Raw genomic sequence first — 11,412 nt, forward strand, 5'->3', positions numbered from 1 at the left:
AATGAGATGCAGGTAAAGTGTTTGGCACATTGCCTGGCCCACAGTAAGTGCTCAATAAATGAGTGGTATTATTGCTCTTATTGAGCCACAGTGTGGTAAAAGCAGCAATGGAAGGGGGCGGGGAGCATCATGAAGGACCTGGAACATCAGATCAAGGGGTTTTGTTTGTCCTAGAGATGATAGGAATGGAGTTTTTTTTTTTTTTTTTTGGCTGAGTTGGGTCTTCGTTGCCGCACATGGGCTTTCTCTAGTTGCTGCGAGCGGGGGCTACTCTTCGTTACGGTGTGCGGGCTTCTCACTGAGGTGGATTCTCTTGTTGCAGAGCACGGGCTCTACACGCGGGGGCTTCAGTAGTTTTGGTGTGCGGCTTAGCTGCTCCGCGGCATGTGGGATCTTCCCAGACCAGGGATCAAACCTGTGTCCACTGGCAGGTGGATTCTTAACCACTGTGCCACCAGGGAAGCCCCCCATTTTTTAAAAAAATATTTATTTATTTGGTTTCACTGGGTCTTAGTTGCGGCAGGCTGGCTCCTTAGTTGAGGCATTAGAACTCTTAGTTGCGGCATGCATGTGGGATCTAGTTCCCCGACCAGGGATGGAACCCGGGCCCCTTGCATTGGGAGTGCAGAGTCTTAACTACTGCGCCACCAGGGAAGTCCCCCGGACATATTTTTTCTTTTGTTTATCTGTTTATCTAGTGTCTTTCCCACCAGAATGTCAGCAACACCAGGGCACAGGTTTGCTCATTGCTGTGTCTTCAGTGCCCAGTACAATGCCTGGCATACAGTAGGTACTCAATGAACTCATGTTGCATGAATGCAGAGGAGGAGGTTGGGTAGCAGGTGAAGGTTATTTCATCCATCCTCCCACCTCGAATACTGGAATCTGGGCCTCCCCCACAGCCCTGAACACACTGCTTGGTGCATAATAAGAACCCCCATACAGGTGTTTATTAGATTATAGAGATTTCAGATCTCTCTGAATTCTAAGTTAATTTTAGTTTAGGAAAAATCAGCTCGGGTGACCCCTGTTCATCCTCAGAGTCAGTTTGCTGCTTTATGGGCTGCCCTGAGACCCTCCCTCCACAGTGGCTCCCCTGGCCTTTAAACTCTAGGTGGGGAGGGCCATTCCCACTAGCTGGGGGTGGATCCTCCTTGCCAATAACCTTCAAGACCAGAAGGAGCTGCTTCTTAACAACCATCATGGGACACAGAGTGTCTAGCTTCAAACCCAGCCTCCCCTACTCTAGCTGTGTGTCCTTGGGCAAGCTGCCTGACCACTCTGAGCCTCAGTTTCCTCCCCGAGGAGTAAGTGAACTCATTCAAGTAAAAAGTCAGGCATGAGGCAGGTACTACTACTATACCTTTACTAGCTAAGATTTGTGGATAGGGAAAGGAAAGGAGCTGGGGAGGAGGCGGGGGCGGGGCGCAGTGCTCAGGGAGGACAGGAGCTCAGCCAGGGGGAAAGGGGTTCAGAGAGGAGGAGCTGGCGGCCTTTTCAGGAGACCAGGGCTCCAGGGAGAGATGGGGTGAGGGTCAGGGAAGTGGAACTCAGCCCTGCAGACTGCAGTTCACGGAGGGTGGCAGGCTCCTCAGGCCCTAGGGGATGCAAACCCCCTCCCATTCTTTTTTCCGGCAGGCTCCAGCCCCTGGCAGAGTCCTGCAGCCCTGCCTTTGCTCAATGAAGGAACGACTGGGAGGCGATCAGACAGGCAGCTTCTGTGTCTCTTTAATATCCTCCAGGCCCATCCAACTACCCCACCCACCCACTCCCACTCCCACCGCCTTTAATGGGAGGGGGGGCCGGGGCACCCTCCCCCAGCCCAAGAACTAAGGCACCAGGTAGCTGCAGCAGGCCGGCCCAGACACAGAGCCACACACACAGATGGAGGACACACTGACCGCGGACGCAGACAAGCAAGGCGCGAAGGGGGCAGGGGCGGGGATCAGGCCGCCGCGGGGCTCCCACAGGCTCTGGGCCCGTCCTGAAGGCCGTGGGAGGCGCAGACAATCCCCGAAGGGGACCGGTCGAGAGGCCGAGGGGCGCCACGGCGGGGCAGGATCCTCACTTGCTGCCTTTGCGGGACAGACACCGCGGGAGGCAAGAGAAAGTCTGCTTGACGCGCGCCAGCAGCGGCAGCGGCCGGTGGGCTTCCCGGGGCGACCGCGGCACCAGGCGCTGCAAGGTCCCCTCCGAGGCCGAGGAGCTGGGCGCGGGGGAAGAGGCCGCGCTCGCAGAGCCCTGCCGGCAGCGCGCGCACATCGGCAGCAGCGCGCGCACCTCCTCCTCGTCGCGGAAAGGGCTCTCCCCGAAGCGCTCCTCCAGCTGCCGGCGAAGCTGGGGTGGGGTGGAGTCGGGGTCGATGCCGGGCCGCCGGCTCGGTCCCCTCCCCAATCCTCAGAGCTTCCGCTCTTCTTCGAGCTTCCCACACCTCGCTAAGCCCCTCCCGTCCTGACCATCCTCTTAGCTTCCCTTCTGCGTCCCCATCCCCCTAACTGAGACCCTCTCCCTCCGAATCCCTCCCCTCTCCCTGAATCCCCTTCCCCTTTGACACTCCATCTTCCAGACCTACTAAAGTGAGCCCCCCACCTGCACAGTGGGGACCACATTAACCCCTCCCCACACTAACCAACGACTCTACTCAAGCAGGCCCTCTTCCCTGCCTGCCTCTTTCCTAATGCAGCCTTGCAGACAAGTCTCTGGGCAGCAGCTTGCCTTCCTGCACTGACTGCTTCTCTCTCTCATCTCTTGTTTGCGGGTGGGGGAGGGCGCAGCTCAGTCCCCGACATCTCCATGTGCCATCTGCCCAGTGGGCATAAGAGAAGGAACTGCTTTGGCCTCATCAAGGACCCAGGGGTGGAATAAGGACTGGACATGTCTCCCCAGAGGAGCCAAATGTTCAAATGCCTTCAGGCTCCAGGTAGGCAGAGCAGGCAATGCTGGAACCTAGCCAGATTGAAGGGTCCATAATCAGGCCCACGGGTGTTCAAATCCTAAGTTAAAAAGGAAAAGAAAACACCTGGCCGTCCAACCTAGGGGCTAGGTTAGCTCAAGAGCCACAGGCTAAATTCCTTCCAATCAGTGCTCAGCTCAAGTAAGAAGAGTTTCCCACCCCTGCCCCTGCCCCTACCTTCCGGGAACTGCCCCAGCCAAACTCTTCAAGCTGCTGCCTAAAGCCTGGGTTGGGGTTGGCGATGGGCCGCGTGGCCTTGATGGCTTCAAGCACGTCCCGCCAGCTCAGTCCTGTCACAGTCATCACATATGCCGTCACGATGGTGGTGCTTCGGGAGATGCCTGCAAAGCTGGGACATCCCACCCCAAGGCTTCAGGTAAGGCCCAATCTCCTCCGTGTCCTCCAGGCACCCCATCCCCACTTCAGCTCTCCCACCCTTGCCTCCTGAGCTCCAACCACAAGGAACCTGCCAGGACCTGTCTTCCCACATCAGGCCTTTGTCTATGCTGTTCCCTCTGCCTGGCATTCACCCACATCAAAGGCCTGAGTGAAACATCACTTCACTCAATCATTCAGTACACGTTTCCTGATCATCTGTGATTTTTCAGGTACTGGGGATATAGTGGAGAATAAAACAGACATGGTCTCTGCTATCCTGGGCCTTACAATATGGTTGGGAGAGACAGACGCTAACAAGGGAAACAATTTCAGGTGGTGATAACTGCTTCGAAGATGAGTCCAGAGGCTAGGAGATTGTATAAGAAGAGGTATTAATCTAGTGGAAGGGATGCGGAGGATTAGGGAAGGGGTTCGCAAGGAAGTGACATCAAGCTGAATCCTGAAAGACGGGTAAGGATTGTCAAGAATGTTCTGGGCAGTGTACAAAGACCATGTGGGTGGGATCCTGGTGGACTTGAAGAATGGGGAGATGGCCAGCACAGCTGGAGCAAGGAAAGGAAGAAGAGAGGGGGAGAGGCAGGCTGGAGGAGCCGTCCCTATGGCTGGGGCTCAGGCAGAGCTACCCTGAGCCAGGCGTAGTGAGAAGTTATGGAATGAATGAAATCAACAGGGCCAGGGGCCCCTGGGAAAACTCAGGGGTCCCATCTCCCAGCCTGGGGCTCCTCACTGCCCTGTACTACTGCCTCAAAGGCTAGAGGGGAGGAGAAGGAGCTGGAATTACTGAAGGATGCTGGGCTACCTGCCTGACCTCACCTATTCCTCCCAATAGCTCGCCAGGTCAACATTCTTTTTTCCCATTTTACAGATGAGAAAATTGAGTCTCAGGGAGAAATAGCTATCTGGCCATGGCCATACAGCTGGTAAGAGACAGAGCCTTGATCTGAGTCCTCCATCAGCCTGTCAGACGAATGGTGGACTGTCAGGCATCGTGACAGGCTGGAGAAGATCCATCGCAGGCTCTGCATTCCCCACAGGATGAGGGCATGTTCAGGATGGAGGAAGGCCACTCACTTCCCCTCCCCCCACTCCCCTCTTAACTCACCAGTGCACAAGGCAGTTTCCCCCATTGAGGCGGCAACAGTGGATGAAGTTGATACATTCTTTGAAGTGCTTTTTGCTAGAGAAGAAAGCAATAAGGTACAGAGCACTGGGGGGGGGACAGGTCTCCTAGGAGTTGTCCCCCACCCCATTTCTGGGATGGCAAGAGACAGAGCCCTGGATCCTCAGGTCAGCCAGCACGTGCAGTGACTAGGGGCTGACACTGTAGTACTGGTGGAGGTGTGTGTGAAGCAATAATGGTGGCGTTTCAGGAGGTGAGAGAGGCCAATGCTGGCAAATCCCACCACAGAGGCAGGAGCACCTCTTCAACGGGTCCTGTGGATCCTATTTTCATGGAGGGTTTATCTTGACCTTTCAAGGAAATGGGTGCGAGGAGTCCCACCCCTCTGGGGTCTGCAAACAGAGCGCCTGGGGACAATAACGGTCAACAACAGGGCTGGGAGCAAGAGTCCCAAGGGGCAGGAGTGTCTGTCTGGGTCCCTCCCAGGCTGGGGTGTACTACTGCTAATAACATAAACCAAAATCCTGCTTTCTGAGCCCTCATTACACGCCAGGCCCTGTCCTAGATCCTCAACCTGCGCTATCTGATCTATGACAGCCTCCTTGGTGCTGATGGCCCCAACCCCTCACACACCCATTTTCTCTCTCAGAGAGGGGAAGTGATTTGTCCAAGGTCAAACAGCAAGTAAGTGGCAGAGCCTGGCCTGAACCCAGATGCCTTAACTCCAAGGCCAGGAACAGGCTGAGCCTGACCCTTTCAAACCCACTGGGGCGTCTGAGCCTGAGGGACGGGGTGTTTTCTCCATTTCATAGCCAAAGAGACTGAGCTCTGGGAGGTTAAGACTTGGCCAGCGGCATAGGCAAGGGTGTGGCTGAGACAGAGTCCAGGTGGTCTGGGAGAACACCTGTGCTGGGGTCTCCAGGACAGCTTTGTGGCCTGAGTCCTCTCTGTCCTCCCTCAGACCACCTCCCACCCTCCCTCTTCCCCCCACATGAAGCAGCTGTCTGTCCATCTGTCAGCCCGTCCAGAGGAACTTACATGGGTACCTCAGGGGCGTCGGCCACTGAGATGCGAAGGTAGGTTATGTCCTGCAAGTACAAAACACACATGGGCAGCCTGCACCCCAACCCCAGCCTGGGCCTCCCAAGCACCTCGCAACCTTAGGCCAGTTCCTGCCCCTCTCTGGGCCACTGTTATTGTCTCTGTCCAAAGAGGGTAGACACCTCCTCTGAGGGCCTCCCAGGTCTGACCATCTGTGGTTCCAGAACCTTCTGAGAAGATGGTATCCTAACCCCATAGCTGACTCGGGCACAAAGACTTGCCGAAAAGGATTCAGGGACCTTTTATTTAATAGCTGGGAAAGGGCCACTTAACTTGACTCCCCTCCATAAAAGGATTACAAAATTACACAGTAAGAAGGGCAAAGCAGATTTTATTCTCTTGAAAAGAAACAAGAAATATGAAGATTAGTTTTAGTTCATGAATTGTGGTTATAAAACTCTGTGCTAATTATTAAAATAATCAAGGAATGAATTGTCAGGAATTTCTCCAACAAACTTGCTACCACATCTTTCACTCCACGCCTAACCTTCCCACAAGATCTTAAAGATGAGCCCTGCCCACATTCCAAGAATCACTTTTCTCAGGGACCTCTCTTAGTCCTTTGATATTCAAATGGCTCTTTTCAAGGGACTGGTGCACCTCCAGCCAGTGACTAAGTGACCGCCTGGCTAGGTCCTCATCTGTTAGTGGCTTTGTGTGAGATTCCAGCCCTTCTCTGTAACTCACTCTCCCCAAGGTCCCACGAGCCTGCATCTTTTGCAAGCCTGCATCTTTTGCGAGCCTGCATCTTTTGCGAGGTTTGCAAATTCGCTTTGCAACACATTTGGCCTTGGATTTGCAGGGCATTATCAAACCCTGACTGGTAAATTCACTGATGGATGGGGAGGGAGAAGAGGGCAGGGCTGCCGGAGCAGGGACTCATTTTGCCAGTAGTCATTTCATTAGTAAATATAGTCATGCCTAGACAACCTTCCTCAGGCACTCTAGTGACTTGCATCCTCCAAATACTCCAAAACAAGCCTGCTCTATAAAGCAAAATCAGACTCCATTGACCTGGAAATTTCTTCTAGTGTCTCTGTGACACTGAGAACCACAGATTATTGGAGGTAGCTCTTAGAGACCATCAAATCTGACACAAGGGGAAACTAAGGCCCAGAGAGGGCAAGGACCCTGCCCAAGGGCACACAGCAAAGCTGTGACAGAACCCGGTCTGGATCTCAGATCTCCAGAGTCCCTTCCCACCCACAGTTCTCTCCCGTCGATGGGTGAGCCAGACTCTAACAGATAAAGAGGAAGGGGCTCTGTTTATGGATTGAGAATATGATTAACTTTGTTATTATGTCAGCTATAATTTGCTGAGCGCCTATTTTGTGGCTCTCAACAACCCAGTGAGGTAGGTACTGTTATAAAATTCCCCTTTTACGGATCAGGCAACTGAGGTCTAGAGAAGTGAAGTACCTGTGCCCAAGGTTACAGTCAGAATGTGGTGAAAATGTGAACTCAGAGCTCCTGACTCCAGCACATGTGGCCTGGATTTCCTACTTCCCTACTCTAGGTCATAACACCCTCACCCCGTCTTTTCCAGGATTCGATAATACCAGCTCCAACCCTCCCAGTGGGGGCCGTGCTGTACAGTGTGCAAAGCATCTTTACCATGTCACAGTCCTCTGGGGGCAGATAGGGCTGAGGGATCAGAGGCCCAGACAGGTGAAATCATAGCCCCAGGTCACAAGCGAGACACAGAGCCCAGAAACATCTACGTGGAGTCATCTATTCAGTTGGACAACGGGAAGCCCCTGTGGGAGACTTTTTAAGGTTTAGTGTGAGGCCTCTGGAGCCAGATGGCCTGTGTTCAAATTCCAGCTCCTTAGTTTCCTGGATGTGTGACCTCAGGCCAGTTACTTTACCTCTCTGGTCCTCAGTTGCCAGAGAGGGAGCAAATAGGGATGCTAATGTAAAACAGGCCAGTTTTTAAGCAAATGAGTTAGCATATGGGTCAGGAAGGCCTGGTGCCAGTCGAGGATCTGGCACGTCGTAGGTACTTGATAAATGGGTGCTGTGGGGGTCTGAAACCCCCCTTCCCACCCATGTGCAGCTCTGGGATGGGGGTAAGGCTTACCTGCAGCAGAGGCTGGGGTGACTCGTGGATGGAGATGATGTGTGTGATCTTATTCCGGCCTAGCTGATCCGTGTCTTTGGCGTCTGAAAGAAACAAGGATGCTTGAGCCAATCTGGCAGGTGTGACCTATATACTCCGATATATATATACTCACTTGGCCAAGTGAGGCGGGAGCTCACTGCCCCACTCTCCTACTCAGCCCGCCCTCTCCACCTTGGCCCACCCTCTGCCGGCTCCCTGCTCCTTCACCACCTCTTGCTCCCAGCATGACAGGTCCTGTCACACCCCTAAGCTTCAGTCTCTCCACTGGGGCACCCACAGGTAACAGCCCAGCACCTCCCCAGCCTTGCCCCTGCTGTTCTTTCCATTGCAAACACCCTTCTGTGGCATATCCTTCACCAGGCAATTCTTCTAGGAATCTTGCCTACAGAAGGGTTAACTCACACAGAAAGCTGTGTGTAGAAGATGGTTCTCTGCACTGCTGCTTATGACTGTCAACACATCAGAAACAGTTAAAAATGGGAACTGGGCTTCCCTGGTGGTGCAGTGGTTAAGGATCCGCCTGCCAATGCAGGGGACACGGGTTCAAGTCCTAGTCCGGGAAGATTCCGCATGCCATGGAGCAACTAAGCCCGTGTGCCACAACTACTGAGGCTGCGCTCTAGAGCCTGTGAGCCACAACTACTGAGCTCGCGTGCTACAACTACTGAAGCCCGTGCGCCTAGAGCCCGTGTTCCACAACAAGAGAAGCCACGGCCATGAGAAGCCTGCGCACCACAATGAAGAGTGGCTCCCGCTCGCCGCAACTAGAGAAAAGCCTGCGTGTAGCAACGAAGACCCAATGCAGCCAAAAAAAAAAAAAAAAGGGAACAAACCACAAGGGGACTGGATAAATAATGGTATATTCATACTTGAATACTGTGCAGCCACTAACAAGATCTCTGTGTGCTGATGTGCAAGGAAGCCCACAATATATTATTAAATGCGAAACACAGGTTACAGAACAGCATGCAGAATAGGCCTCCATTTTTGTTTTAAATATTATATCTATATGTACAAAGATACATGAAAACAACCCAGGGATATACCTCCCACAGCTATCAGTAGCCATCTCTAGGGGCTGGATTTCCAGTGCATGCAGACCTTTTATAATCGAAGAAATAACACTTGATCTCCACATGCCCACTTCCTCATTCACCACATTTACTGAGTGTTTACCATGTGCAGCCTTGGCTGGGCATGGCATTGTGGGGTCAAGTTCATGGCTCCTGCCCTCATGGGCCTGCACACTTAAAGGGGGTTCAGACCTTACTTACCAAATATTCAGAAGTCGGTGTGGTGTGAGCTGCTGAGGGAGCTCCCGGGGAGGAAGGGACCAGGGTTTAGGAAAGTGGGGCCCCTAAGCCCAGAGTGGGACAGGAGTGGATGGGGAAAGCTCTGCCCCAGTGCAGATGCCCCTCCCTCCCTAAAGCTTTCTCTGACTCCACAGATGGAAGTGACTTTTCTTGCCTTGGGTCTCCCAAGCTCCGGACCAGCCTGTCTCTTAGCCCAGGCCTGGGACAGGCGGAGTGCTGTGGCCTTGGGACAGAGCGGGCAGTGCTCCCCGGTGAAGTTTCTGACGTAGAGTCCAGTCTCTAGAGACCTCTCCTCTGAGGAGGAGGTTGTGCCAGGAAGCCTTCCCAGCTTCCCAGCTAGAAGCAACACCTCCAAACAGACCTCAACCCAGAACCTCAGGGCTGGCAAAATCCTTAGAAGCAGGGGTGGGCCTTGTGCTGTGGGAGAGGCTGAGGCTCAGAGCAGGTGCAGCCTTGCCCAGTGTCCAGTGTTCGGAGCCCTCTGTACTGGGGACACTCCTCCACCCACGTCCCCCTTAGTCTTCATGAGTTCTTTCCCCCTCCCAGCCTGGCATCGCTTCCCTGCCCCCGGCCCCATTCCTGAGCGTGTCCAGGGTGCGTGGGCCAGAGCATGAATGGTGGACACAGGCCTGGGACAGGGAGTATGCCATGGCCTTGGGACAGAATGGGCGGTGCTCACCGATGAAGTTTCCGAGGTAGAGTCCAGGAAGTACCTACAGGAGAGACAGGCCGGGGTCAGCCGGGTAGGGGTGCATGCAGCCCCGCTCAGTCCCATGAAGGGCGTCTGGCCCTCAGGACTCAGGGAGCGATCACCCCCGTCTTGTGGGCCTGGATGCTCTATGAGTGATGTCTGGGGAGGGCAGCAGGGGGGCATCAAGGGAGGCCAGCCTGGGTAGGGGGAGAGGAAAGAGGAAGGAGGGGCACAAAGACCTAGGGAAAGAGGGTGGGAGGAGCACAGGGGAGGGGGCAAAGGGAGAGGTGGACTTTCTAAGGTGGGTGATGGGGAATTCTGAGAAGGAGGTGGGAAGGCAGGGACAGATGGGGGTCGTGCCTTGGGGTGGGGGATGGGGAAGGATAGAGAAACAGCGTTAGAGAGAGTCCAGGGAGACAGAGACACATGGAGACAGAGAAAGGGACTCAGGAAGAGATAGTCTGGGGGTGACAAGAGTGCCACAGAAAGACACAGCAAGAAATACAGAGTCACAGAAACTGTCAGAGACAGAGACACAGAGAGGCAGAGGCAGAGAGAGATACCGCCCCAGAGAGACAGACAGAGACGTACGATCTCAGGGTCCCAGGGAGACAGAGAAATAGACACACAGACCGCCAGAGCCAGAAGGTCAGAGGCGGGCGCCCGGCCGGCGCTGGGGCCGGCCAGGTGCGGGTTGCGCCATCCCGGCCCCCTACCTTGGTCATGCCATTCCCCATGATCCCGGGGGCGGGGATCCGGGCGCACCCCCAGCTCGCCACCCGCTGAGCGCAAGGGTCACAGCTGCCCTGACGGCCCGGGCCCGGCGCCTGCAGCCTGGCGGGGATCGGGGGGCCTGGTGTCCGCAGCCTGGCGGGGATCGGGGGGCCTAGTGTCCGCAGCCTGGCGGGGATCGGGGGGCCTGGCGTCCGCAGCTCGGCCCAGCCCTGCCCAGCTGCCGCCGCCGCCGCTGCCGCCGCCACCGCCCGCCGACCCCCGGCCAGGGAGGGAAATGCTGGAGTCGCCGCTGCCACGGCCGCCGCCACCGCCGCTGCAGGCTCCTCCTACCCCCTTGGTCATGTGGGCCGCCCCCCCACCCGTGGGTCGCGGCGGGGGGCTGGACAAAGCCCCAGTGTGCCGGGCCCGGGGCCCGCGGGACAACGGCAGCTTGTTGGGGCCGCGAGGGGCCTCCACCTCCGGAGGTGGGGGCGGGGCGCTCCCCCCACCCTGGCACCGTCAGGCGCGGGCGGGGCGGGGGCGGAGAGAGCCCCCAGCCGCGGGCTCAGAGACTCGGATCCCAGCTCCAGCTCTGCCCGGCCCTCCCTGCGGGCCCTGGGGCGAAACGCCTAGCTCCTTCGGCCTCGGTTTTCTAGCAGAAACGTGATGGGGGCTGGACTTTGATCTTCAGATTCTGTTTGAGACGAGAAAAGTGGGTAATTCCTTCCCTTTGTACATCTCCCTGCTCCGTCCCCCATGCAGGCATCTTACCAGCCAACCATCCTCCTCCCCAACTCTTGCAGCCAGTCTGTCCTCCCATCCTCCACTCCATCCATTCACTGTTCCGTCTGTCTGTTCATTCATCCAGCCATCCTCCCATCTCTTCCTCCCATATACTTTGGCCTCTGAGGATAGTGCCATCTGGGTCAACTCTGCTGGGACCAGGCATAACTCTGCTTAGGGGCCCCAGTAAATCAGAGGTGCATGTGAGGAGAGGGA

General features: G+C 55.6%; 1 protein-coding gene across 2 annotated transcripts; it reads right to left on the reverse strand.

The window, feature by feature from the left end:
* Nucleotides 1-305: 305 nt before the first annotated feature.
* On the reverse strand, nucleotides 306-10,855 carry DUSP15 (dual specificity phosphatase 15). Of its 2 annotated transcripts, XM_033840173.2 has the most exons (7): nucleotides 10,416-10,855; nucleotides 9,688-9,721; nucleotides 7,654-7,736; nucleotides 5,511-5,560; nucleotides 4,455-4,529; nucleotides 3,131-3,302; nucleotides 904-2,337 (listed from the first exon to the last, which is right to left on the reverse strand). In XM_033840173.2, the coding sequence occupies exons 1-7, from the start codon at nucleotides 10,434-10,436 to the stop codon at nucleotides 2,065-2,067; spliced, it is 708 nt and encodes a 235-aa protein (XP_033696064.1). In that variant the 5' UTR covers nucleotides 10,437-10,855; the 3' UTR covers nucleotides 904-2,064. The 2 variants fall into 2 exon arrangements, with proteins under 2 accessions (XP_073648954.1, XP_033696064.1); XM_073792853.1 differs by lacking the exons at nucleotides 5,511-5,560; nucleotides 9,688-9,721; nucleotides 10,416-10,855 and having other exon boundaries at nucleotides 306-2,337; nucleotides 7,654-7,712.
* Between the last annotated feature and the right edge of the window lie 557 nt (nucleotides 10,856-11,412).

This window comes from Tursiops truncatus, chromosome 15 (assembly GCF_011762595.2).
Source record: "Tursiops truncatus isolate mTurTru1 chromosome 15, mTurTru1.mat.Y, whole genome shotgun sequence".
In the NCBI taxonomy this organism is placed as follows: domain Eukaryota; kingdom Metazoa; phylum Chordata; class Mammalia; order Artiodactyla; family Delphinidae; genus Tursiops; species Tursiops truncatus.

What these genes read in the sequence shown, in the direction of transcription:
- DUSP15 (XM_033840173.2), bottom strand. Translation starts at nt 10,436, where the DNA reads ATGGGGAATGGCATGACCAAG. An exon ending in CACCCCAGCCTCTGCTGCAG is followed by an intron (nt 5,561 to 7,653) that starts GTAAGCCTTACC and finishes TTGTACTTGCAG; the next exon opens with GACATAACCTACCTTCGCAT. An exon ending in GACGCCCCTGAGGTACCCAT is followed by an intron (nt 4,530 to 5,510) that starts GTAAGTTCCTCT and finishes TTTCTTCTCTAG; the next exon opens with CAAAAAGCACTTCAAAGAAT.